At 46.0% G+C, this 27959-nt stretch overlaps 1 protein-coding gene across 1 annotated transcript in view; it reads right to left on the bottom strand.

The window, feature by feature from the left end:
* The window catches only part of LOC133528581 (transcription termination factor 2), a 43986-nt gene that overhangs the window by 12349 nt on the left and 3678 nt on the right, over window positions 1-27959 (bottom strand). The window contains exons 4-17 of the mRNA XM_061866018.1: window positions 27461-27627; window positions 24934-25626; window positions 21489-21683; window positions 19686-19926; window positions 19063-19263; window positions 17169-17288; window positions 16130-16329; window positions 12862-13011; window positions 9857-9916; window positions 8582-8701; window positions 5805-5876; window positions 4716-4857; window positions 3180-3364; window positions 34-208 (exon numbers count right to left, since the gene is read on the bottom strand). Coding sequence (XP_061722002.1) covers window positions 34-208; window positions 3180-3364; window positions 4716-4857; window positions 5805-5876; window positions 8582-8701; window positions 9857-9916; window positions 12862-13011; window positions 16130-16329; window positions 17169-17288; window positions 19063-19263; window positions 19686-19926; window positions 21489-21683; window positions 24934-25626; window positions 27461-27627 — 2721 coding nt within the window. The remainder of the gene's footprint in view (window positions 1-33; window positions 209-3179; window positions 3365-4715; window positions 4858-5804; window positions 5877-8581; window positions 8702-9856; window positions 9917-12861; window positions 13012-16129; window positions 16330-17168; window positions 17289-19062; window positions 19264-19685; window positions 19927-21488; window positions 21684-24933; window positions 25627-27460; window positions 27628-27959) is intronic.

Below are 27959 nucleotides of genomic sequence, written 5' to 3' on the forward strand. Positions count from 1 at the left end.
CTTGCCAGGTTTTTCCCCTTAGACAATCTTTACCTTTATTGACAAGCACATTTTTCTTAAGACAGTCCATGACAGCTTCGATCTTAGAGGAGCGCATGGTAAGTTGGAACACGGGGTTATTCGGAGAGAGCACGGAGCGAATGGCCTCGGTTACCGTCGTGCCTTCTTCCCCCGGGGCCGTTGTGGAGTCGTCCGCATTATCGTTGCTCTGGGAACAAAAAGAAATAAAAGTTAAACACTAGATAAACTAAGTATAAAACATAAATACGAAAACGATAAATAATATCGAAGATACTTACATTTATTATACTAATCTAAAACAACTACGAATTTATCAATCAAATTTATCTAGATATAAATATAATAAACAAATGGGACAATCTTACCCAAAATCGACCTAGCCCCACAGGAAGCTCAATAAAGCTTGTGTTGTATATACATAGAAAAAGTCCATAACCCAGGAATAAATATTTGGAACCCGGGACCTCCAGCTTCGTAGGCAGAATTATTTTACAGATGGTGCCTGAATAGGTTTTACCTGTCAATACTAAGAATAATATCAGTTATTTTTTTTTAATTTATAGCCTGGATACTTTCCCAATCTCATAGAATAAAACTAGAGACAGTCGAAACCTATGCTGACGCCATCTATGAAAACCCCATCCTCTGACATTTACCTTATTAGCGTCCTCCAAGGTCAGCTTATTTAACTCCGCTAGTAGATCTTTCCCGCCCTCGTCCTCTTCGATTGCGCCGATGTCATCGCCATCCAACATGGCAGCGATGAGGCCGCAGTGTCCTTATGTTGACATGTACCTTATTAGCGTCCTCCAAGGTCAACTTGTTGAGCTCGGCCAACAGATCCTTCCCGCCCTCGTCCTCCTCGAGGGCGCCGGCGTCGTCCGCGTCCAGCATGGCGGCGATGAGGCCGCAGTGTCCTTATGTTGACATGTACCTTATTAGCGTCCTCCAAGGTCAACTTGTTGAGCTCGGCCAACAGATCCTTCCCGCCCTCGTCCTCCTCGAGGGCGCCGGCGTCGTCCGCGTCCAGCATGGCGGCGATGAGGCCGCAGTGTCCTTATGTTGACATGTACCTTATTAGCGTCCTCCAAGGTCAACTTGTTGAGCTCGGCCAACAGATCCTTCCCGCCCTCGTCCTCCTCGAGGGCGCCGGCGTCGTCCGCGTCCAGCATGGCGGCGATGAGGCCGCAGTGTCCTTATGTTGACATGTACCTTATTAGCGTCCTCCAAGGTCAACTTGTTGAGCTCGGCCAACAGATCCTTCCCGCCCTCGTCCTCCTCGAGGGCGCCGGCGTCGTCCGCGTCCAGCATGGCGGCGATGAGGCCGCAGTGTCCTTATGTTGACATGTACCTTATTAGCGTCCTCCAAGGTCAACTTGTTGAGCTCGGCCAACAGATCCTTCCCGCCCTCGTCCTCCTCGAGGGCGCCGGCGTCGTCCGCGTCCAGCATGGCGGCGATGAGGCCGCAGTGTCCTTATGTTGACATGTACCTTATTAGCGTCCTCCAAGGTCAACTTGTTGAGCTCGGCCAACAGATCCTTCCCGCCCTCGTCCTCCTCGAGGGCGCCGGCGTCGTCCGCGTCCAGCATGGCGGCGATGAGGCCGCAGTGTCCTTATGTTGACATGTACCTTATTAGCGTCCTCCAAGGTCAACTTGTTGAGCTCGGCCAACAGATCCTTCCCGCCCTCGTCCTCCTCGAGGGCGCCGGCGTCGTCCGCGTCCAGCATGGCGGCGATGAGGCCGCAGTGTCCTTATGTTGACATGTACCTTATTAGCGTCCTCCAAGGTCAACTTGTTGAGCTCGGCCAACAGATCCTTCCCGCCCTCGTCCTCCTCGAGGGCGCCGGCGTCGTCCGCGTCCAGCATGGCGGCGATGAGGCCGCAGTGTCCTTATGTTGACATGTACCTTATTAGCGTCCTCCAAGGTCAACTTGTTGAGCTCGGCCAACAGATCCTTCCCGCCCTCGTCCTCCTCGAGGGCGCCGGCGTCGTCCGCGTCCAGCATGGCGGCGATGAGGCCGCAGTGTCCTTATGTTGACATGTACCTTATTAGCGTCCTCCAAGGTCAACTTGTTGAGCTCGGCCAACAGATCCTTCCCGCCCTCGTCCTCCTCGAGGGCGCCGGCGTCGTCCGCGTCCAGCATGGCGGCGATGAGGCCGCAGTGTCCTTATGTTGACATGTACCTTATTAGCGTCCTCCAAGGTCAACTTGTTGAGCTCGGCCAACAGATCCTTCCCGCCCTCGTCCTCCTCGAGGGCGCCGGCGTCGTCCGCGTCCAGCATGGCGGCGATGAGGCCGCAGTGTCCTTATGTTGACATGTACCTTATTAGCGTCCTCCAAGGTCAACTTGTTGAGCTCGGCCAACAGATCCTTCCCGCCCTCGTCCTCCTCGAGGGCGCCGGCGTCGTCCGCGTCCAGCATGGCGGCGATGAGGCCGCAGTGTCCTTATGTTGACATGTACCTTATTAGCGTCCTCCAAGGTCAACTTGTTGAGCTCGGCCAACAGATCCTTCCCGCCCTCGTCCTCCTCGAGGGCGCCGGCGTCGTCCGCGTCCAGCATGGCGGCGATGAGGCCGCAGTGTCCTTATGTTGACATGTACCTTATTAGCGTCCTCCAAGGTCAACTTGTTGAGCTCGGCCAACAGATCCTTCCCGCCCTCGTCCTCCTCGAGGGCGCCGGCGTCGTCCGCGTCCAGCATGGCGGCGATGAGGCCGCAGTGTCCTTATGTTGACATGTACCTTATTAGCGTCCTCCAAGGTCAACTTGTTGAGCTCGGCCAACAGATCCTTCCCGCCCTCGTCCTCCTCGAGGGCGCCGGCGTCGTCCGCGTCCAGCATGGCGGCGATGAGGCCGCAGTGTCCTTATGTTGACATGTACCTTATTAGCGTCCTCCAAGGTCAACTTGTTGAGCTCGGCCAACAGATCCTTCCCGCCCTCGTCCTCCTCGAGGGCGCCGGCGTCGTCCGCGTCCAGCATGGCGGCGATGAGGCCGCAGTGTCCTTATGTTGACATGTACCTTATTAGCGTCCTCCAAGGTCAACTTGTTGAGCTCGGCCAACAGATCCTTCCCGCCCTCGTCCTCCTCGAGGGCGCCGGCGTCGTCCGCGTCCAGCATGGCGGCGATGAGGCCGCAGTGTCCTTATGTTGACATGTACCTTATTAGCGTCCTCCAAGGTCAACTTGTTGAGCTCGGCCAACAGATCCTTCCCGCCCTCGTCCTCCTCGAGGGCGCCGGCGTCGTCCGCGTCCAGCATGGCGGCGATGAGGCCGCAGTGGCAGCACACTTGACGGAGCCGCAGGAGGAGAACCAAGATCTCGTGGGCTTTCACGGGTTTTGCTCCTGTAAATAAATAAATATGACAGACCACGAGGCTCGGAACCGGTTTATAAAATACCGGAAAAAACCGATTTATTTTGGTTTGCCACCGAACTTTTTATAAGAACGCGAACGTTTTAAGAACTTTATTGTAATCTAAAAAAAAACGGTTTATTCGACAAGCGACGAAACGGCCGGCCGGCCTGGTGGTGTACCACGTAAATACAGGGTGATTTATGGGTCGTGATCCAGAGCCACTTTTTCTGACTCTGTAAATGATCCACATTATCATATGGTAGTATTTGATTAAAATATAATTAGTGATTTTTTTCTTATTTTTAAGTAAAATTAATCTTATACTAAGTAATCATGGTCACCCTATGACTTTTGACTTACGCTGTATGGAAAGCGACAAGACGTCACATTGAGTAGGGTGACCAAATTGTATGCAAAAATGTTTTTTTCTACTGGTCATCTGAAAAATAATCATCATTATTGGCGATAATAAATAATTAGCAACATCATTAGGCTCATCTTTGAATTCTGTACGATGTGTAGTTCACTTGCTCCGCGACCCCGAAATCACCCTGTATAGACATCAACATAGGAAGAAACCGGTTTTTGTTGTTCTAAACCGGTTAATTTCACAAGAACTGTTCATATAATAACCAGTTTTAAAATAACTAATTAAGAGGTTTTACGCCAAGTACATGATAACGGTATGGAAATTAAACCAGTTTCCGAGCCTTGACAGGCGATTCTTACATAAATCGATCAAGCCTCACAGTAAGCTCGATAATGCTTAGTTGTGGGTAATTTTGATGTGTAACATATAAATACCTATTAAATACATACCATACATACATAGAGAACGTCTTAGGATTTTGTGTTCATCTTACAAATAAAAATTGATCTATGGCATTTTTGGCACGAAATAGGTTTTTTGGTATATAGCGTAGGATTTTTTTAAAATTTAATACATATATATATATTTATATACTACGTCGCTGGCAAACAAGCATACGGCCCGCCTGATGGTAAGCAGTCTCCGTAGCCTATGTACGCCTGCAACTCCAGAGGAGATACATGCGCGTTGCCGACCCTAAACCCACTCCCCCCTAGTTGAGCTTTGGCAACCTTACTCACCGGCAGGAACACAACACTATGAGACCAACCCCGAAATCGCGAAAAAAAATTCTGGCTGTTTCATACATTTCAGCTGGTCCATTTTCTATGGGAGGGTAAAATTTCTTTTCGCGATTTCGGGGTTAGTCCCATAGTAAAAGTTGCTCAGTATAATCCCAAAACCTCCCTGGCAGCGGGAATACACATATTTTTTCGCCACCTTGTATATATTATTATTTTTTATCCATACCTTGTAGTGCAATCATCTTCTTGTGCATCTGGTAATAGGCGGAGTCCTTCTGTCCCCCTCGCGGCACGAAGCCGCCGTCGGCGTCCTTCTCGGCGCGCTGGTGGAGGAACTGCGCGAACAGCGTCTTCGAAAACACGAGCACCTACGAAAGTACTATTGTTATGAACAAATTTGAACCTTTTATTATTTTATATATTTTATTCTAAAAAAGACAATTACAGTAGTATAGAACGTGTCATTCAAGAAGACGTGCGCCTTGACTCGTATTGACATGTTATTAAAGGTTAGATTTGACAAATCTGCGCGTCATCGTGGATGACACGAGCTATAGTTATATGCACTTGTCTGCCAAACTGCAGAGCAGTTTGTTGGCAGAAAGAAATATTATTAACACCTTGAGTCAGATGCAATGTCGCTTCCGTAATTAAAATGAAAATTAAATGCTAACTTTAACCTCAAAGTCTTTATTTGTATTTAAATTTAGACCTGGGAGTCCCAGGCTAGAACTCCAGGGGTTAATCCATACTCGCTGACAGTCGGAATACAGAACACATGTTTGAAGTGTCTCAATGGTGTCGTTATATTGTTTTTGCCTAGAGGGTAATGGTATGTTTTTTATGGTTCCATACCTCAAAAGGAAAAACCGAAACCCATTTATGATCACTTTGTCGTCCGTCCGTCTGTCTGCCAAGATCCTTCATTTTGGGAACGCGTGAAGGTATCGAGTTGAAATTAAATCCATATACTCAAGTCTATAGTCCCCTGAATCTGTGTAAGAATCAAACTTCTAAGTTGACGTGAAAAAAAGATACGGAAGTTTATGCCGCAAAAAATTAACTTTCCAGGGAATTAAAATTTATATTGTACTTCCCGGTGACCTATAAAATTTGGCAAGTAATATCGTCTTACACTATAAGTATCTCAAAACTGTAAATTTATAAAAAAATAATTATACGGAACCCTGAAAGGGCGAGTCCGACTCGCACTTCTTTGGTTGTGTTCATGTAAGTGGCCCAAAATATTTGTGACGAAGGTATCGTTGTTTTTGAATTGCTATTGGGTAATTCAGTGTGAAAGGAAAGTACTCACTTTCTGGTAGACATTCATCTCTTCTTTAGTGAGCGTCACGTGGCATTGGTGGGCGGTTCGCTCCGGCAGGTCCTGCAAGTATTATCGTATTTTTTTATTGGAAAAAGGTAAGCATTTGATTACAAATCTCACCTGATGGTAAGTGCCGATGCAGTCTAGGATGGAGCATGCTTACCTAAAAGATGTCTATTCACTCTTGATTTAAAAATCCAATAGATGAGAAAAATTCAATCGGAACTAGGCTTAAGGGTTAAACGCAAGTCCGCGTCTAGTCCCACGGTGGCAGAACGGAGATGGCATTAGATTATCTTGTGTCTAGTACACGTGTATGAACTCGCACTAAACACTAACAAAAGCTAAAAATATGAAAATTACAGTTTTGAAAGATTCACGGTTAGTTTCACTACACTTAAATCGACCGGGATATAAAACGTGATTACCTTTTATATTATTTTATAGTGTCTATCTCCAGTTACGCGAACAATATGCTTGTAACTGCGTCGAAATATCGGGAGCTCAATAAAAACAATATAAAAGGTAATCACAGTTTAACGTAAATAGAATAGAACGCAGCATACCGGGTATTCGCAGAGTCGACCGTGTTAGAAACACCAAACTGCGTTCCAAAACCGGCATTAAGGATGTGGGCATGAAGGCCGCCAAGCTAAAGTGGGACTGGGCAGGGCACGTCTGCCGAATGCACCCCGAGCGCTGGACCAAACTAGCCACAGGCTGGGTCCCATAGGATGGATCTCGGGGCAGTGGAAGACCAAAACGGAAATGCCGGGACGACCTTGGTCCTCCGGAGCATGATGCAGCGCATGATGGTGCTCAGCCTCTCCTGCCCGCCACATGGAGTGGTTGCGTACCTTGAGTTGCCCTTTAGCCTGCAGCTGCGCCTTGGTCCTCCGCAGCATGATGCAGCACATGATGGTGCTCAGCCTCTCCTGCCCGCCACATGGAGTGGTTGCGTACCTTGAGTTGCCCTTTAGCCTGCAGCTGCGCCTTGGTCCTCCGCAGCATGATGCAGCACATGATGGTGCTCAGCCTCTCCTGCCCGCCACATGGAGTGGTTGCGTACCTTGAGTTGCCCTTTAGCCTGCAGCTGCGCCTTGGTCCTCCGCAGCATGATGCAGCGCATGATGGTGCTCAGCCTCTCCTGCCCGCCACATGGAGTGGTTGCGTACCTTGAGTTGCCCTTTAGCCTGCAGCTGCGCCTTGGTCCTCCGCAGCATGATGCAGCACATGATGGTGCTCAGCCTCTCCTGCCCGCCACATGGAGTGGTTGCGTACCTTGAGTTGCCCTTTAGCCTGCAGCTGCGCCTTGGTCCTCCGCAGCATGATGCAGCACATGATGGTGCTCAGCCTCTCCTGCCCGCCACATGGAGTGGTTGCGTACCTTGAGTTGCCCTTTAGCCTGCAGCTGCGCCTTGGTCCTCCGCAGCATGATGCAGCGCATGATGGTGCTCAGCCTCTCTTGCCCGCCACATGGAGTGGTTGCGTACCTTGAGTTGCCCTTTAGCCTGCAGCTGCACCTTGGTCCTCCGCAGCATGATGCAGCGCATGATGGTGCTCAGCCTCTCCTGCCCGCCACATGGAGTGGTTGCATACCTTGAGTTGCCCTTTAGCCTGCAGCTGCACCTTGGTCCTCCGCAGCATGATGCAGCGCATGATGGTGCTCAGCCTCTCCTGCCCGCCACATGGAGTGGTTGCGTACCTTGAGTTGCCCTTTAGCCTGCAGCTGCACCTTGGTCCTCCGCAGCATGATGCAGCGCATGATGGTGCTCAGCCTCTCCTGCCCGCCACATGGAGTGGTTGCGTACCTTGAGTTGCCCTTTAGCCTGCAGCTGCACCTTGGTCATCCGCAGCATGATGCAGCGCATGATGGTGCTCAGCCTCTCCTGCCCGCCACATGGAGTGGTTGCGTACCTTGAGTTGCCCTTTAGCCTGCAGCTGCACCTTGGTCCTCCGCAGCATGATGCAGCGCATGATGGTGCTCAGCCTCTCTTGCCCGCCACATGGAGTGGTTGCGTACCTTGAGTTGCCCTTTAGCCTGCAGCTGCACCTTGGTCCTCCGCAGCATGATGCAGCGCATGATGGTGCTCAGCCTCTCCTGCCCGCCACATGGAGTGATTGCGTACCTTGAGTTGCCCTTTAGCCTGCAGCTGCACCTTGGTCCTCCGCAGCATGATGCAGCGCATGATGGTGCTCAGCCTCTCTTGCCCGCCACATGGAGTGGTTGCGTACCTTGAATTGCCCTTTAGCCTGCAGCTGCACCTTGGTCCTCCGCAGCATGATGCAGCGCATGATGGTGCTCAGCCTCTCCTGTCCGCCACATGGAGTGGTTGCGTACCTTGAGTTGCCCTTTAGCCTGCAGCTGCACCTTGGTCCTCCGCAGCATGATGCAGCGCATGATGGTGCTCAGCCTCTCTTGCCCGCCACATGGAGTGGTTGCGTACCTTGAGTTGCCCTTTAGCCTGCAGCTGCACCTTGGTCCTCCGCAGCATGAGGCAGCGCATGATGGTGCTCAGCCTCTCCTGTCCGCCACATGGAGTGGTTGCGTACCTTGAGTTGCCCTTTAGCCTGCAGCTGCACCTTGGTCCTCCGCAGCATGATGCAGCGCATGATGGTGCTCAGCCTCTCTTGCCCGCCACATGGAGTGGTTGCGTACCTTGAGTTGCCCTTTAGCCTGCAGCTGCACCTTGGTCCTCCGCAGCATGATGTAGCGCATGATGGTGCTCAGCCTCTCTTGCCCGCCACATGGAGTGGTTGCGTACCTTGAGTTGCCCTTTAGCCTGCAGCTGCACCTTGGTCCTCCGCAGCATGATGCAGCGCATGATGGTGCTCAGCCTCTCCTGCCCGCCCTGACTTTTGTTGTCGATCCATTTCTTCCACATCTATCGAGGGAATACGTGGTATTAGATAAATATTAACTAGTCTTTTCTCGCATCAATTTCGTAATTTTTGGAAGTATGTTATATGCCGCCAGCTAGGAACAAAGTTACATGAAAGGTACAGTGGTTAACGGCTGTACGATGAACTCTCGTGGACGTCAGCTGCCGCTCCGTAGGTGGATTGAGGAATGGCAGCCACCGAAACACGTAAAAAAATATTGTCATCGTCTCCCGTTTGATACATTGTCAGATGATAGTTCAGATGCTATTGTTAATTTAAAAAATCGTCAGCCGGTTGTATCGCGGTGGTAAAAACGTCAGCTAGTCATGTCACCATTCACGTAGCTAGCATATGTAAAAAATAAGCGCTTTATCTTTTTATGATAGTAATAACAAAATCTTGAAACTTAACATGTAGCATGCTATCAGGAGTTTCAAATAAACTGATTACGCAATTTACACATTACGCATACTTTACGGTGATAAAGTGGTAAGGCACATATATTTTACATGTTCATGTCTTCAACTGACGGTCTTTCCACCGCGATACAACTTGCTGACTATTTTTTTCATGATATCATCTAGACTATCATCTGACAACGTATCAGCCGGGAGGAGATGACTGATGATATATGCTCCTGGCCCGCGGTCTATTAAAATAGTATGCTAGCTGACAAATTTAATGATGCCGATGCTCATACACGGATAGACTCCAAGTCGGAGTTAATTTAGCTGACTAGAGAACTGATGTCATCAAGGTGGGACGCTGAATAAAGCTTAAGTTGTTTGCATAAAGTTGGTATGACGCAAATTTTTGGTTATGCTATCAAAAATAGAAAAGAGTAAAGGAGATAGTACACCTCCCTGAGGGACACCGGCCGAAAATTCAGTCCATTCGGAGACCTCGTCATCAACCCGATCTTGCTGCCGTCTCCCAAAGAGATAACTACGAAACCAGGACAGAGATGTAGAAGAAACATTAAGTCTATTAAGAAATTCAAGAAGTATATCTAAGTCCACAGTATCAAAGGCACTATTGAAGTCCAAAAGAACTAAGATACCTTTTTATCCTCTATATTGTAACGAATGTCGTTGGTGACCTTAACCAAAGCAGTGACTATCCTATGCTATTTTTATTTTAATACAATATATACTCACGGCGAGATCATCGAAGGGCGTACACTGCAGAAACTTAAGCAGAGCGAACAGGTCCAAATCCTAAAAACAAATACGTATTAGGTCACAAGATTTTAGACAGCTACTTAGAACACAGGAACATGTAATATCTTGTCAATCAGTACGTGTAAAAGGCACGTAGGGAACGTACCCATACTACGAGACCAGGTCGTCTTCAAAATACCACGCTTGGTCACAGGGGGAGGGGGATCTTAGGTTTAGGAAAACATACCTTATTGTCAGCTGATTACCAGTGGCGGGAGTGGAGTATTTTATGGTTGAGCGAAATGCCGGAGAGCACCTCATTAGGGTTGTTTTTTTTTTTGCATTAGGAAGAAGGTAAGCGATCTTGTCGTGTCTTTATTGAAAAACAAGCAAAAGGAACAATTATAAATTAAATATGATCATTTATAAATAAACAAATATTATACGAACACAAATTGACTAAGTCCAACAGTAAGCTCAATAAGGCTTGTGTTGAGGGTACTTAGACAACGATATATATAATATATAAATATTTATAAATACTTAAATACATAGAAAACACCCATGACTCAGGAACAAATATCCATGCTCATCACACGAATAAATGCCCTTACCAGGATTTGAACCCGGGACCATCAGCTTCGTAGGCAGGGTCACTACCCACTAGGCCAAACCGGTCGTCCAAATACATTATTTATTTTAATAAGAAATGCTTGTAACTTGGAATTTATTGAACCGCTTTTAGACTCCGAAATATTAAGTAAGCGTGCTTTTTCATTACATTATAGCATTTGTTAGGTAATGAATGATAATCCGACTGACTTAAGAAGGTAACCGCTAATAACATGTATGGAAACGCAGCCTTCTTAAATTGGTCGAGGAAATTATACAACGCGGAGTGGGGGCGCCGGCGCAACGCCGCGGCGGAGAGGCGGCAGGCAGTATGAGACAGGAGCAGCATTAGTATGCACTAATGGCGGTATTCATAAACGGATTACAAACCTGAATTGGCTACGATTCACGCGGGAGGTGGCGCTCCTGTGGTCGCGCAGCAGGTGGCCTCGTCCAGTATACATGTGCACACACCTTGTTGTGCAGCGGAGTGCCGGTGAGCGCCCAGCGGCGGCGCGCGCGCAGCCCGCACACGGCGCGGGAGGCGGCGCTCCTGTGGTCGCGCAGCATGTGGCCTCGCCCAGTATAATGTGCAGTATACATGTGCACACACCTTGTTGTGCAGCGGAGTGCCGGTGAGCGCCCAGCGGCGGCGCGCGCGCAGCCCGCACACGGCGCGGGAGGCGGCGCTCCTGTGGTCGCGCAGCATGTGGCCTCGCCCAGTATACATGTGCACACACCTTGTTGTGCAGCGGAGTGCCGGTGAGCGCCCAGCGGCGGCGCGCGCGCAGCCCGCACACGGCGCGGGAGGCGGCGCTCCTGTGGTCGCGCAGCATGTGGCCTCGCCCAGTATACATGTGCACACACCTTGTTGTGCAGCGGAGTGCCGGTGAGCGCCCAGCGGCGGCGCGCGCGCAGCCCGCACACGGCGCGGGAGGTGGCGCTCCTGTGGTCGCGCAGCATGTGGCCTCGCCCAGTATACATGTGCACACACCTTGTTGTGCAGCGGAGTGCCGGTGAGCGCCCAGCGGCGGCGCGCGCGCAGCCCGCACACGGCGCGGGAGGCGGCGCTCCTGTGGTCGCGCAGCATGTGGCCTCGCCCAGTATACATGTGCACACACCTTGTTGTGCAGCGGAGTGCCGGTGAGCGCCCAGCGGCGGCGCGCGCGCAGCCCGCACACGGCGCGGGAGGCGGCGCTCCTGTGGTCGCGCAGCATGTGGCCTCGCCCAGTATACATGTGCACACACCTTGTTGTGCAGCGGAGTGCCGGTGAGCGCCCAGCGGCGGCGCGCGCGCAGCCCGCACACGGCGCGGGAGGCGGCGCTCCTGTGGTCGCGCAGCATGTGGCCTCGCCCAGTATACATGTGCACACACCTTGTTGTGCAGCGGAGTGCCGGTGAGCGCCCAGCGGCGGCGCGCGCGCAGCCCGCACACGGCGCGGGAGGCGGCGCTCCTGTGGTCGCGCAGCATGTGGCCTCGCCCAGTATACATGTGCACACACCTTGTTGTGCAGCGGAGTGCCGGTGAGCGCCCAGCGGCGGCGCGCGCGCAGCCCGCACACGGCGCGGGAGGCGGCGCTCCTGTGGTCGCGCAGCATGTGCCTCGCCCAGTATACATGTGCACACACCTTGTTGTGCAGCGGAGTGCCGGTGAGCGCCCAGCGGCGGCGCGCGCGCAGCCCGCACACGGCGCGGGAGGCGGCGCTCCTGTGGTCGCGCAGCATGTGGCCTCGCCCAGTATACATGTGCACACACCTTGTTGTGCAGCGGAGTGCCGGTGAGCGCCCAGCGGCGGCGCGCGCGCAGCCCGCACACGGCGCGGGAGGCGGCGCTCCTGTGGTCGCGCAGCATGTGGCCTCGCCCAGTATACATGTGCACACACCTTGTTGTGCAGCGGAGTGCCGGTGAGCGCCCAGCGGCGGCGCGCGCGCAGCCCGCACACGGCGCGGGAGGCGGCGCTCCTGTGGTCGCGCAGCATGTGGCCTCGCCCAGTATACATGTGCACACACCTTGTTGTGCAGCGGAGTGCCGGTGAGCGCCCAGCGGCGGCGCGCGCGCAGCCCGCACACGGCGCGGGAGGCGGCGCTCCTGTGGTCGCGCAGCATGTGGCCTCGCCCAGTATACATGTGCACACACCTTGTTGTGCAGCGGAGTGCCGGTGAGCGCCCAGCGGCGGCGCGCGCGCAGCCCGCACACGGCGCGGGAGGCGGCGCTCCTGTGGTCGCGCAGCATGTGGCCTCGCCCAGTATACATGTGCACACACCTTGTTGTGCAGCGGAGTGCCGGTGAGCGCCCAGCGGCGGCGCGCGCGCAGCCCGCACACGGCGCGGGAGGCGGCGCTCCTGTGGTCGCGCAGCATGTGGCCTCGCCCAGTATACATGTGCACACACCTTGTTGTGCAGCGGAGTGCCGGTGAGCGCCCAGCGGCGGCGCGCGCGCAGCCCGCACACGGCGCGGGAGGTGGCGCTCTTGTGGTTGCGCACCATGTGCGCCTCGTCCAGGATAACGCGGCGCCAAGATATACGCATCAGGACTCCGTTCTAAAATTTAACATGATACATTTAAAAGAGATGTTTTTAACTAGAAATTCAAAAGTGAACAAATAAAACAAAGTGCTTGTTACTTAGTGTTGTTAGTGTAGACCTATTTAAATAAAAATTGCCTTGAGTCTTGACCAAAAGGCAAATTAAAAAAATGGTGGACAAATTCCGTTGGAAAGTGCACGCGAGGCAGCGGTGGCCGATATGGCGGAGCATCTGGTATTCCGCCTTAGTTTCATTCTAATTATTAATTGCACTCAATCTAAATATATAAAAGAAGAAACTGACTGACTGACTGACTGACTAACATATCAACGCACAGCCTAAACCGCTGGTTCTAGTGATTCCAAATTTGGCACGTAGGTTCTTTACAAGGTCTAGGGGTGCACTAAGAAAGGATTTTTCAAAATTCACACCCTAAGGGGGCGAAATGGGGGTCCAAAGTTTGTATGGAGGAACAAGATTATTAAGACGGAAGGGTAAACACGTGTTTCAGGTTTTTTGAGAATTCAACCTTTAGGGGGAAATATGGTGACAGTCTAAAAAACTCAACATGGGTATTATTTCTATGGTTTATCGGGTCGCTGATGATTACGAAAATAACAACGATTTTAAAATCTAACGAGGTGGACGTGAAATAGAAATACCCTGTTGTGATGCGATGGGGTTGAAATGTCAAGTGACTAAATTTTGAGAATTCAACTCCTAAAAGGGGGAAATAAGGTAAAATAGTCTAAAACTCAACATGGGTAGGCTCATTTGAAAGGTCTCTAGAAGTACTAGCTTTAGCCCGCCGCCTTCATTGAATGCCATTTTCGTAAATAACGTCCCAAAAAACCATAATCTTAAGATGTATGGCTTATAAAATAAATAAGATTAAAAAAAAAAAAAAAAACATGGGTATTAATTCTATGGTTTATCGGGTCGCTGATTACGAAAATACCAACGATTTTAAAATCTAACGATGGATGTTAAATATAAATCCCCTGTTGGGATGCGATGGGGTTGAAATTACTGAATATCAATATGGGTGTCGTTTTTATGGTTTTTTGGGACGTTATTTACGAAAATGGCATTCAATGAAGGCGGCGGGCTAAAGCTAGTACTTCTAGAGACCTTTCAAATGAGCCTAAATTCAATGTGTTTACGTTTTCCTATGGAAGAGTTCCTTTGGCTACCTTCCGACTGCATCATCAGATCAGCTCCATGTTAGCATACTATTGCATTGTCATCGGAAATACGGAAGTATACCAAATTTCAGCTCAAACAGACACCGGGAAGTGGTTCAAATTTAAGTTTTTTTTATTTTTTTATTTTATTTTAGTATATGGAAAACCAACAGCGCTATATATATCTAGAACTTCCAATAGAATTACAGAGCCAATTACAGGTTCTCACTACAAGATTAGAAGCATATAATATATATATATATATATATATATATATATATATATATATATACGTAGATTTATACAAAGAAGATACGCGGTGAAGCTAAATAAAAGTGTGTAATAAAAAGCGTGTAAAAAACATGATGTTAGAAGAAAAAAATATTCGCCACATACGCCACATCAGCCATTGTAAACATGAAAACCGTAAGGTTGAAGTTTGTAACAAGGCTTATGCGATTCGACTCATCGAGACGAGCGCAAGGAGAACGAAAACTGGGAAAGTACATAATATGGAGGAGGGAAACAAAGGAATGTAACACATAAAAACATGTATGTAATCTAGAATGCTAACACCCACAAAAAGTCACAGAAAGAAGCAAAAAGCTAAGTGAATAGTGTCATTTGATATCAAATTTCTTTATATAGGACCACGATATTGCATATAACTTCTTAATTCTCATTGTTCCGCTGCAGAATACAATATTCATCACTAAATCCGTGTGCGCGAGTCGTTGAGGTTGCGTGGCTCTCGAGGCCCCGTGATGTAGCACGGTGGTTACTCGGTGAGGGAGACAGTGCTTCACCTCTCCCTCCCACTGGCATGAGAGCCCCCCAAACATGTGCTACAGTACAGTGAACACAGAACAGACCAACAGACATACCTTGTCGCTGTCCCTCCGCAGTATGTTATAAGTAGTCATCACTATATCCGTGTGCGCGAGTCGTTGAGGCTGCGTAGCTCGCGAGGCCCCGTGATGTAGCACGGTGGTTACTCGGTGAGGGAGACAGTGCTTCACCTCTCCCTCCCACTGGCATGAGAGCCCCCCATACTTGTGCTACAGTACAGTGAACACAGAACAGACTAACAGACATACCTTCTCGCTGTCCCTCTGCAGTATGTTGTAAGTAGTCATCACTATATCCGTGTGTGCGAGTCGTTCAGGCTGCGTGGCTCGCGAGGCCCCGTGCTGTAGCACGGTGGTTACTCGGTGAGGGAGACAGTGCTTCACCTCTCCCTCCCACTGGCATGAGAGCCCCCCATACTTGTGCTACAGTACAGTGAACACAGAACAGACTAACAGACATACCTTCTCGCTGTCCCTCTGCAGTATGTTGTAAGTAGTCATCACTATATCCGTGTGCGCGAGTCGTTGAGGCTGCGTAGCTCGCGAGGCCCCGTGATGTAGCACGGTGGTTACTCGGTGAGGGAGACAGTGCTTCACCTCTCCCTCCCACTGGCATGAGAGCCCCCCATACTTGTGCTACAGTACAGTGAACACAGAACAGACCAACAGACATACCTTCTCGCTGTCCCTCTGAAGTATGTTGTAAGTAGTCATCACTATATCCGTGTGCGCGAGTCGTTGAGGCTGCGTGGCTCTCGAGGCCCCGTGATGTAGCACGGTGGTTACTCGGTGAGGGAGACAGTGCTTCACCTCTCCCTCCCACTGGCATGAGAGCTCCCCAAACATGTGCTACAGTACAGTGAACACAGAACAGACCAACAGACATACCTTCTCGCTGTCCCTCTGCAGTATGTTGTAAGTAGTCATCACTATATCCGTATGCGCGAGTCGTTGAGGCTGCGTGGCTCGCGGGGCCCCGTGATGTAGTACGGTGGTTACTCGGTGAGGGAGACAGTGCTTCACCTCTCCCTCCCACTGGCATGAGAGCCCCCCAAACATGTGCTACAGTACAGTGAACACAGAACAGACCAACAGACATACCTTCTCGCTGTCCCTCTGCAGTATGTTGTAAGTAGTCATCACTATATCCGTGTGCGCGAGTCGTTGAGGCTGAGTGGCTCTCGAGGCCCCGTGATGTAGCACGGTGGTTACTCGGTGAGGGAGACAGTGCTTCTTAACCTCTCCTTCCCACTGGGTCATGAGAGATGCCGGGCATACAACTAGTGTGCCGCCTTTTGTTACTAGAAAAAAATGCATTACGTCAAATATGGGAAACTAGGGAACTGTCGGTCGGAAGGAGAGAGACTGTAACTCACGATAAGTAGGTAATATGTACCTAAAGTACTTTTCATGACACTTGCTCGAAAAAGATCTTATTTCATGAAGGTGTAGTAGGATAAGGGCCTATTTTATTCCCGCGAGAGTTATGGATTGCGACAAAAAAGCTATAGTTTGATATAAATGAGTTTTACTTTTAAAAACCTGACGTTTACAATTTAATACTTTTGTTTATGTTTAAAATTATTTACTTTGATTACTTCAATAAATAAATATACTATATTACTTTACCAGCCGTTTAAAATATTGATTTAAACTTTCACGACTTTTACACATTATTAACTAATACAAACGGGGCTTTGTCGCGATACTCGCGATGTAAATCTTAATATTGTATTACATAATAATGTTTAAAATATTTTTACATAATTTTCAATTTTGGCTGAATGTCGAATAGGTCTGTGGCTTCGATGCCTAACCTGTCAAGAAATAACAAAATGGCGGACGAATGTTTGATATCTCACCGTATTTAGGTATGTCGCTTAAAATTTATTTTTTTCTTGTGTGCACAATGTACTATTGTTCCATAAAATAGCCAAAAAAATATTTTTATTTGTAATATTTTTCGTGTTGTTTTTCTATCGGACCAACTTTAACCTGTGGATATTTTGGCTGCAGTCTGCCCATGATATAGTCTAGTTTCCGTGCAAAAAAAAAAACATGGCATCTGTAGTAAAGTTGTTAAAATTCAATATGAAAATTAAATTATGTTTGGCTCCTCTGAAACAAAAGTTATACTCACGTCTGCCCCTGGATCGCTCATCATCATCATCGTCCGATTCCTCCCCATCATCAGCGATCTCCCGGTCGCCCGCGATCAGGGAGATCATTGTGATAGTCTTGCCTAGACCCATGTCGTCCGCTGTGAAGAAAAAAACGGTTACAGCAACAACTAGAGAATGAGATGGTGGTGTTTCCATCATCTATTATCATCTGTTACAGTTCAAATCTAGGCTTAAAAAGTTGTATCTGAATCGTCAAAAGGAATTCCAGGATATACACGATACCAGCCCGGTGAGGGATGCGTTCATGAAGTTAACTTTTAGGTAAATACTAACTCCAGGATACACATGTTATTTATTATTCTGTTCCAGTATTAATTACCCCTTAAAAACTCTTGTTACCTACTAATTATTCTAATTTTTTATGTCAATTGAATAATTCGCTATTTAATACCGATACCTCTTCAATTAGCTGACCAAGGGCGGGTTTAAATCCAGCAAGCTGTACCCGCACCTTTTTCATTACTTACACAATCAAATTGTTGCACATTGTTGAGATAAATACTTACCTACACTTTGTACCTAAGACGGACTACTTACCTATCTGACATTTATACAGTCAGCCAAATAAGTGATTTACCACTTTTCGACTCTATTACTTGACAAATAGAATCGAAAAGTGGTAAACCACTTTTTTGGCTGTAAAAAGTAATGAAATAAATGTATTTGCATCTGTTATTATGGCTGTCAGTTCTAATTAGTAGAGATACAACGGATAGTTGTTTGGCCGGATACCGGATGTTCAGCCTGACTATCGGCCGAATATAAATGCGCGCTCCTATAATAAAAAACTGCTGCTGATGGTGAATACGTGGGGCTCCTATTTGTGGACAGTTTGCCCTTATGTCGCTTTCTGATGCGGCATGAGTTCTGTTTTCATAAATAATAGTGATATCTTCACGTATCGACTCACCCAGAATGCCCACATTAGGATTGAGCCCTTCACGCCACCTTAACCAAGCCAGCGTGTTCCTGATGCGGCATGAGTGATATCTTCACACAGTGACTTACCCAGAATGCCCCCATGAGGATTGAGCCCTTCACGCCACCTTGACCAAGCCAGCGCGTGTTTCTGATGCGGCATGAGTTCTGTTTTCATAGATGATAGTGATATCTTCACACAGTGACTTACCCAGAATGCCCCCATGAGGATTGAGCCCTTCACGCCACCTTAACCAAGCCAGCGTGTTCCTGATGCGGCATGAGTTCTGTTTTCATAGATGATAGTGATATCTTCACATATCGACTCACCCAGAATGCCCCCATGAGGATTGAGCCCTTCACGACACCTTAACCAAGCCTGCGCGTGTTTCTGATGCGGCATGAGTTCTGTTTCCATAGATGATAGTGATATCTTCACACAGTGACTTACCCAGAATGCCCCCATGAGGATTGAGCCCTTCACGCCACCTTAACCAAGCCAGCGTGTTCCTGATGCGGCATGAGTTCTGTTTTCATAGATGATAGTGATATCTTCACATATCGACTCACCCAGAATGCCCCCATGAGGATTGAGCCCTTCACGCCACCTTAACCAAGCCTGCGCGTGTTTCTGATGCGGCATGAGTTCTGTTTCCATAGATGATAGTGATATCTTCACACAGTGACTTACCCAGAATGCCCCCATGAGGATTGAGCCCTTCACGCCACCTTAACCAAGCCTGCGCGTGTTTCTGATGCGGCATGAGTTCTGTTTCCATAGATGATAGTGATATCTTCACACAGTGACTTACCCAGAATGCCCCCATGAGGATTGAGCCCTTCACGCCACCTTAACCAAGCCTGCGCGTGTTTCTGATGCGGCATGAGTTCTGTTTCCATAGATGATAGTGATATCTTCACACAGTGACTTACCCAGAATGCCCCCATGAGGATTGAGCCCTTCTCGCCACCTTAACCAAGCCAGCGCGTGTTTCTGATGCGGCATGAGTTCTGTTTTCAAGGCAGCCGGTGCTTTTGCTTGTTTTTCTTCAGCTGGTCGTGTGGCTAATGCAGAGTGGAGGTCGCGGAGACGCTCGAGGATTAGGTTCCGCTCCGCAAGATGGCTCGACATTGCTGCGTAGATAAAAAATATTCAAAATTAATATCTTTATTGGTTGTATTTCTTTACTATCTGTAGTCCCTAGCTTATAAATGGTCTTGTCAGTACTGTATTCTTTTTTATTATTATTTGTACCCAACAAAGAGAGTGTACCGATTTTCCTCAAATCAGTTGATGCTATTATATTAGTCAATAAATAAAAGGCATCAAGTCCTTAGAGTGTGACTTAAGTTGAGTAGGTAACTGAGTAAAAAACTCGTGGAAGCTAGCATTCCTACCCTGCTTGCCAAACATCCTGGGCTGCATAGCATTGCTGGCCTTCTGCAGATCGTCCCACGACACTTCCTGGTCGTATCCATCCCTCGCTATATCCGCCAGTGTGGGCTTAGAAGGTTCGACCACCATATTGCAGTATATCTGCCTCTAGTGAACTTACCCTGCTTGCCAAACATCCTGGGCTGCACAGCATTGCTGGCCTTCTGCAGATCGTCCCACGACAGTCCCTGGTCGTATCCATCCCTCGCTATATCCGCGGGTGTGGGCACAGAAGGTTCCACCACCATATTGCCGACTTTATCGCCTTGTCGCCGCAATTCCGCCTCTAGTTCGGTGAGACGGCTGATGAGCTTGGAACCGCCGTCGGGGAGTGTGCTGACGTCCATTTTGTCCAGAAGGTTCTGTAAGGACAGTTATCATTTTTATGACATGGTAACACTTGGGTGGTGTATTCCCATTTGTTTTGTACCCGCGCGCCGTGACATATATGAGGCGGGGACAGATTGGAATGATTATACGAATGCACTCATTAGCATCTCTGACTGTCGTAAAGTAAATAAAAATAAACCGTAAAGTCAATATAAGCTATCTCTAAACCGACTTGGTACCTTTTAAAACGTCGTATTTTTATAGGAATTTAACATTTAGCATCGCCATACTCTGTTAATGCAAAGTCTGTGGAGAATTAACTTGTTCCAACTCTAATCTTCCCAAGATCGACCAGTCCAAATTTTCCTATTTTTAATTTGCCCCTTATTGTATAGTAAATTGGGATAAATTTCGTTTGTTTGGGAAAGCAACGAAACAAAGGAAATGCTACTTTATTTGATTCATGAAAGGTCCTAATTCCATTGAAACTCAAATGCACATTGGGCCTTACAAGTGTATAAAAGGGAAATGTATAATCTCGCATCATCTTGCCGCTGGAGGGATGAAAAATCCCGATAAAACGTATATTCTTCCGGGTTTTATTCAAATATTCGTTATTTTCAATTTACACTGTATTCCTAACAAACATAATGAAATAAATAAGTATAAGATAAAAACATTTAGATTTAGGGCACGTATATATCATGGCATTGGCACAATAATAAATAAAATAAATAAATATTAAGTCCCACAGTAAGCTCAAGGCTTGTGTTGAGGGTACTTAGACAACGATATAAATAATATATAAATATTTAAATACATAGAAAATACCCATGACTAGGAACAAATATCCATGCTCATCACACGAACCTAATAATGGCGTACCTGCAGTGGCAGCATGGTTCCAATTTTATCGCTTGTCACTATGCCCGTCACGTTCGCACTTACATAGTTGTTAGAACGTGACAGGCATGGTGACAAATGATAAAGAGCCAACCATCTTAGCCCTACATATTTAACATGCAGGGAAGTTTTTTACAACAATACTGACGCGCAGAGAAATACACACTTTCTACGTAATACACTGTTAATAATAAGATTAATAAGAAATATGTATTATTTAATAAACTATTATTTAGTTGAGTGACAGTAAGATAAAAGTCAGTTAGACTTTCTGTAGTGATAATTTCAAAATGTTAGTATCAGTTAACTAAAGAGGTTAAAATTATTACGAGAACGAAAATAATAATACTCTATGGTGACGTCATTTTCGCGTCAACGGTATAACATGTGCCCTGCTTATCATAAAATAATCCTTTTAAGTAGAGTCTGTGCGGAAAGAGAAGAGTCGTGGAATGTATGGGGCCCAATACATTCCACGACTCTTCTCTTTCCGAACAGACTACAATTTCGGGGTATCGTGGAATGTATGGGGCCTAATACATTCCACGACTCTTCTCTTTCCGCACAGACTACAATTTCGGGGAAATCTTCGGTAATATTACCAAAAAAAAATTATGAATTGTTATAACACCATGATACCGCTGTAAAGCACTTCAGACTAGATCGAATATAAGTACTCGTAAAAACATACCTTGACGTTGTGTAAGTCCGCTTGCATGCCACTGAGCTTGCTAAGTTCTCGGTCCAGAATATGTTTAGGCACGTAGACCACTTGGTTCGGGTAGCTAGGCGGTGGCAGGTACTTTTTCATAGTGTTCTCGCGCTTCGGCTTCGGAGAGGTTTTTGACTTTGGGGAAGTTTTGATGGTGACCTTTGGGGCGGATAGCTGCAAGCGAACATTTATACATTGAGTACCGGGACCCCGCTCGGCGGGTTCTCTGTTCGTAGTCGCTTTCCTCTACGAAGCGGGGAAAATGCTTGGATCGGCTACGAGCGTAGCGCTACGAAAACGTTGGTAGCGAATGTATTAATACTGTACCTATTTATGTTTATGTTTTACTCAGATCGACACAACGGCGATGAAGCGAAAAGCCATCGACTATTTACTCGCGAGAAGAACCAGAGCTCGGAACCGGTTTTTTTTTAAATCCTGAAATAGCCCAATATGTTTAATTACTTATGCTCTTTACGTGGGACTGGATCATGTATTTAGGTAATAACTTCGTATTATTAGATTGTCCCATTAAAAATGAAATAATAAACCAAAGAACGAAAAATAATGTCATAAAACCGGTATTTTTTGTATGAAGAAAAAACCGGTTCAGAGCCTTGAGAAAAACGAGCGTGTAGTAGTAAATTTGGTGTGAACAAAGATTTACCTTTTAACCACCGTAGTCTGATATATAAGACATGCAATTTAATTTTAATTTATTTATTGAGTAGTTGTACAGCGTTTACAATAAATAATATACAAAAAATATGAGTACTTATAAGCATAGCTAATAACAGAACTCCCTGGAATTTAAACAAAATAAAATATTATCTGTGGGTAGACTTGTGACTTGTGCTGTACAAGAATTTTAAAAATAAATTAAATTGTAGATTTTTAAGATACAAAGAAAAAGAGAATAAGAGAAGAAAAATGGTTACTGAAACCTAAGAAATTTCCTAAAATGCGTAGATAAAGTTATAATTTTGCGAGTATCACTCTAAGAACAAATTAAATTTCCTACTTTCCTATGAAAATACTTTAATTTGTATTTATATTTGTATTTACAATATCCAGCTCATTTCACCGCAGCCTGATAAATAATACAAAACTTGGTGTAAATTCGTATCGGCGTATCGATGGAAAATTCTTAAAACCAAGGCTCGGAACCGGTTTTGAAAATAGCGGTAAATACCGGATTATTTTGGTTTTGTACTTTGTAACCTACGAGTAGATAAATCGGTTTATTCGAGTGACGAGACGGCCGGCAGGCCTGGTGGTGTGCCGCGTAAACAAAAACGAGAACTTTAGGAAAATATTCTCCTAAAACCGGTTTAAAAAAACAGTTGTACGTACGAAACCGAAATTAAAAGGTTTTGCGCTAAGTACATGATAAGCAATGATAACGGTTTAGAAGTTTCCGAGCCTTGGTTAAAAGGTTAAATACTACATATATTAATTATCTATCGCTGACTTTTCACACCGCCGGCGAGTACGCTATTCAGATCAGTATAAATTGAGCTTTAACAATTCTCTTTTTACCTTTAAGCAAGTCTTATTTTAAGTTTATCAGTTAAGTAAATAGGAATTGCATGTGATATTACAATTATTTCTACGTTTAAATCAAACATAAGAATCAATCAGACAAACACATATTTGCAATGGATCGGAGAAAACCAATAGGTATAAGTTACGTAGCAATCAATTTTTTTTTTGGTAAAAAAAAATGTAGTACAGGCTTTAATCGCAAACTGTAATTTTTTTCCCACAGGCGTGTAAGACTCATCAAGACAATCATAAAAACCCCAAGCAAATTATTCCCATGGCCACCTCCTGTTCCCATCGTCGGATCAGCTCGATGGTACCATAATATTGCATTGTCACCCGATTTCATACGTATGTAATATGCAAAATTTCAGCTCAACCGGAAACCGGGAAGTGGTTCAAATTTAGCTCGCAAGATTTGACCCGTACATACATAGTTACATTGCAGGTTAAATAGGTTGTAAAAATAAGTCCCGTTACGAGAGAACTCGTGTCAAGCTACAAATTAAAAATGAAAATATTACCGTGTCCGTAGATTTCTTAGGCATTGTTTCTTATTTACACTAATATCAACATAAATATACTTCAATAAATAGTTTAATGTCACAAAATTACCACTAAAAATAAATTAAATTACTATTTTTTTAACAGTTCGCCACGCACTCACATTCACTTTTTGTCCGTTATTAAATTTCGAGCTACCTACAATTTTAAGACGGCTTTTCAATTGGGCGAAAACTATCCACCCTCTAATTGTTTTTTTTTACAATTATGGCCTGGATGCGAGTCCTTTAAGCCAAGTCTTTGTTTTGTTTTGTTCACAACACTAATTAATATTCAAAGAAGTTTTTCAATAGCGGGTTAACTCATAATTTTAAATGCGAAAATATGCCAAATGGAATTAAGCATAGTAATATGTACAAAGTAAAGAACGCTAACGTTCATATAGCCATACGAAATCTAGTATTTGTTTATATATAAATTTAGTGTGCAATCGCGCTCTCTCGCAGCGGTTTCCACGGAAGACCAGCGTCGAGGTCCCCAAAAGGTACCACGACACAAGCTGAGTGGGGCACCCTTTTAGAGACGCTTGTAATACTGTAATATAATTTGTGTTTTGTTTAAGTTTAAATTAAGTGATTTTCTATAATTGACCTCTCTTATATTTTGTAAATAAAAACTTCAGGTTTAAATGAGTTGCGTTAATTAGGAGCGCAATCTAAAGGGAACATGCGTTCGAATTGTTGCGCGTTGACTAGATCGGACACACTTTGAAAATTACAACCATAGGAGGGGATATTACGCAAAACTCTGCGTACGGGGCGCCTCTAGCACATACTAAGGCCCTACCGCGAAACAAAAAATGATGTTTTGCTATCTGCCTCTCTATCACTCTTACATATTTGAGCGATAAAGAGGCAGTTTCGCCTTTGTAAACGAACCGCCTTGATGCATCAATGTCATAGTGAAAATTTCTCAAAAAACTGTTTAAGGCATAGTATATTTATGTTACTCTATGGTTATGAAATATTTGATAGTGCTGCTCTCTGGCGGCAGAACATTGCAGCAATAATCCCTATTAAAAACTTTTTACACATCAACCCTCGAATCCCACGGACGCTATATCGCGCGCGCATATAAATTATTTTTTATGGCAAACGAGCGGACGGATCGTCTGATGGTAAGCGATCACCGCCGCCCATGGACACTCGCAACACCAGAGAGGTTGTAAATTCGTTGCTCTTTTCTTGAAGGCTTGAAGGTCGTATCGATCCGGAAATACCACAGGCGACAGTTCATTGCAGTTTAAAATTAGAACGTCGTTTTTTGGCTGGAAAATTTAGACCCCCTGTTCTCCAGAATTAATCCTAACTGTACTTACCTCATCCTCTTCATCACTGCTCAGCATGATGACCTCCGGCACCGACTCGATCACAGTCACATCTTCATCTTCACGCACATTCTCCTTCCCCACTTTCCCCGTTTCTTCCACAACTGTTACTTCACCGTCATAATAAGTATTCTTAGTGATTTTACTTTTTGGTTTCGCAAAACCATCGTCAACTACTGTAACTTCTCCGTCGTAATAAGTTTTATTATCATTTGCTAGTAAATTATTTAAAACTTTGTCTTTTAGAGTTTTTTTTGCCGATTTTGGAGAATTGTTAAAATCTGCAGTTACATCACGCAAAGGGCTCTGTATTGGTGAGCAGGTTAACACAGAATCATTATTACTATCATCTAAAGCTTTTACTGGTGTTAAAGGTTTTGGTGTTTTTGGCTTATGTGGTGTCCGGGTGGTTATGTTGACTTCTGGTAAATCTGAGTCGCTGTCCTCAAAACCTTCATGAGGTGTCGAAGGTTTTGGTGTTTTTGGCTTATGTGGTGTCCGGGTGGTGTTGACTTCTGGTAAATCTGAGTCGCTGTCTTCAAGAGAACCTCCATCTTCAGGAGGTGACAGGTTCATTTCTGTGACTCGCCGGGTAGATTCAGCGAGGGGTGTTCTGTTTGTAGCAACGTCAGCAGGTAGGTCGGTTAAGCTTTCTGTTGAGCCTCTGATGCTAGGTTTTACGCTCTGAAATACAGTTGTCAGTATAGTATATTGCATGCCTAGGGCAGTAAAGTAAGAAATGTCTCAGGTCACCATGTAAATGTCGGCTGGCCGAGGGTGTGTATACTATTTTTCTGTACTATTTTTTGAGCCGGAAAGCGGCAACTTCGTTTAGCGAAGCGGGTCGAAACTTGACGCATTCCGGCCGGAGGGGTTAGTCACAGACATCTCAAACGCTTCGCTTGACAGACAGATGAAGTGTGTGAAAGAGAAGCCATCACGTATATGAACATCCCATGAGTGCGAAAGAGGCAGACCACATATGAGAAAACGTGACCATTTTTGAGTTAGAAGTCGGCCGAGTCGGCCAAGAGCATATTGACGTATATTTTGATGTGAAAAATATAAGAGAATTAGAAAGAAAACTATTAATTAACCTATTGACCGCCACAGTTGGCTCTGGCCGTCATCGGAAAGTCTTGCCAAGGACGCCAACGTCGGCAGCCGACAGCTTCGCCAATTGAATAGGAAATTTCGCGGAACTCCATAAAGTTCAGTTTCGCTTAAATAATCGCGTGTGCCTGGCGTCCGGGGCGCGGCATATTCCTTCGCCGTCTGGCGTTCAAGAGGTTAAGTAATTTGGTGAAGATGGTGTCATGTTGTGTGCCGGATTGTAGTGTTTCAGGGCCAAATAATCCAGGAAAATACTCATTTCACAGGTAATTATGATATTCCTAGCGAAATTTTCGTAACGATATTTTATCAAATTAACAGCATAAAAAGTGTAAAAAGCCGGTTTATACAGTTCATTATAAGTTTTTCTTCAATTGTGTGTTAATATTTCATCATATTAGTCAATAATTTAGAATATTTTGTGTAAAAACCTAAACTGTTACTTTACGCTAGGGCTTAACAAAATGTTCATATGACTGTATCGATAACTTGTTGGTATATTAGTAGGTATGGAATTAGTTGTTCACAAGACATCATTCAAATATTAACCTTTATAACCGACTTAAAATAATAACGCGGCCGGCAAATCGTCCCACTTTGTCCCTTGCCATAAGGACGAGATTTGCTTGTATCTTTATACGAATAACCTGACAAGTCGTCCTTATGGCAAGCGACAAAGTGGGACGATTTGCCGACCGCGGTACCTGTACCTGGGCTATAATCACGAAAATCGAATTTCGTCAATTGCGGGCGTTCTTCTCTGTCACTCTAATTACGTCTTAGGAAGAGTAAAAGAAAAAGATCGCCGTGATATGCGAATTTCGGTTTTCCCGGTAAGCCCCCTGGATAAACGCATGTGCGTTGAAAGACTTTTCCAACAGGTATTTGTGTATAAAGTAAGGTTATTTAAGCCGATGATGCCGACAGTCAATGCCACTGTGCGAGCGGGACAGCAATATATTTATGCGCGTGTGATGAAGACAGGAAATGACGTGTCAATTTACGAAATTCTTCGTGGTTAGCGTCCTCATTTTTTTAATACTACGTCGGTGGCAAACAAGCGTACGGCCCGCCTGATGGTAAGCAGTCTCCGTAGCCTACGTAAACCTGCAACTCCAGAGGAGTTACATGCGCGTTGCCGACCCTAACACTCCGCACCCTTGTTGAGCTATGGCAACCTCACTCACCGGCAGGAACACAACACTATGAGTAGGGCGTAATGTTAATTGGCTGCTGTTTTCTGTAAAGTGGAGGTACTTACCCAGTTGGGCTCTGCTCTAGATTTGGAATGACATCCGCTGTGCTGTGCGCTACCACACAGAGCGAGATGACATTCACAAATCCCATACCTCTCTTTTGGACGTAGTTTAAGGACGTACCCGGGTCCATCATTTTATCTACTTACCTCATCAGACTCGATAAAGTCCGACTCGTCACTTTCGTTCTGTTTCGGTATTATTCCCATAATACTCATTCTTGTCGCGCGCGACATCACCATCAGGTCCTCGTTGGGACCCTCATCATAACCTTCTTCATCATGGTCATCAGCCGTTTTCTCACCGACTTCGGCGTCTTTAAGAATAAGAAATTATTTATTGACATATGATCTAGACAACTATAAGCCATGTTTATAACCAGGGGGCCTATAAATTAAAAATAAATCATTAGTCAACCCCTTTATTCAATTAAATTAACTAAAAACTAAAGATGAAAACCGACTTCAAAAAGGATAAAATAAAATATTATCCTTCTTAAGTATATGCGTTACCAACTGATATGTTTGAAGTCGGTGCCAAGCCAAATTTTGAAGCATACCATGATTTTGTACGTAACGTACAAATTGCCATGTCAGATAAACGTCAGTCCATACAAGAAGTATGATCATTGGGCAAGGTTTTCGACAG

This window comes from Cydia pomonella, chromosome 19 (genome assembly GCF_033807575.1).
Source record: "Cydia pomonella isolate Wapato2018A chromosome 19, ilCydPomo1, whole genome shotgun sequence".
Lineage (NCBI taxonomy): Eukaryota > Metazoa > Arthropoda > Insecta > Lepidoptera > Tortricidae > Cydia > Cydia pomonella.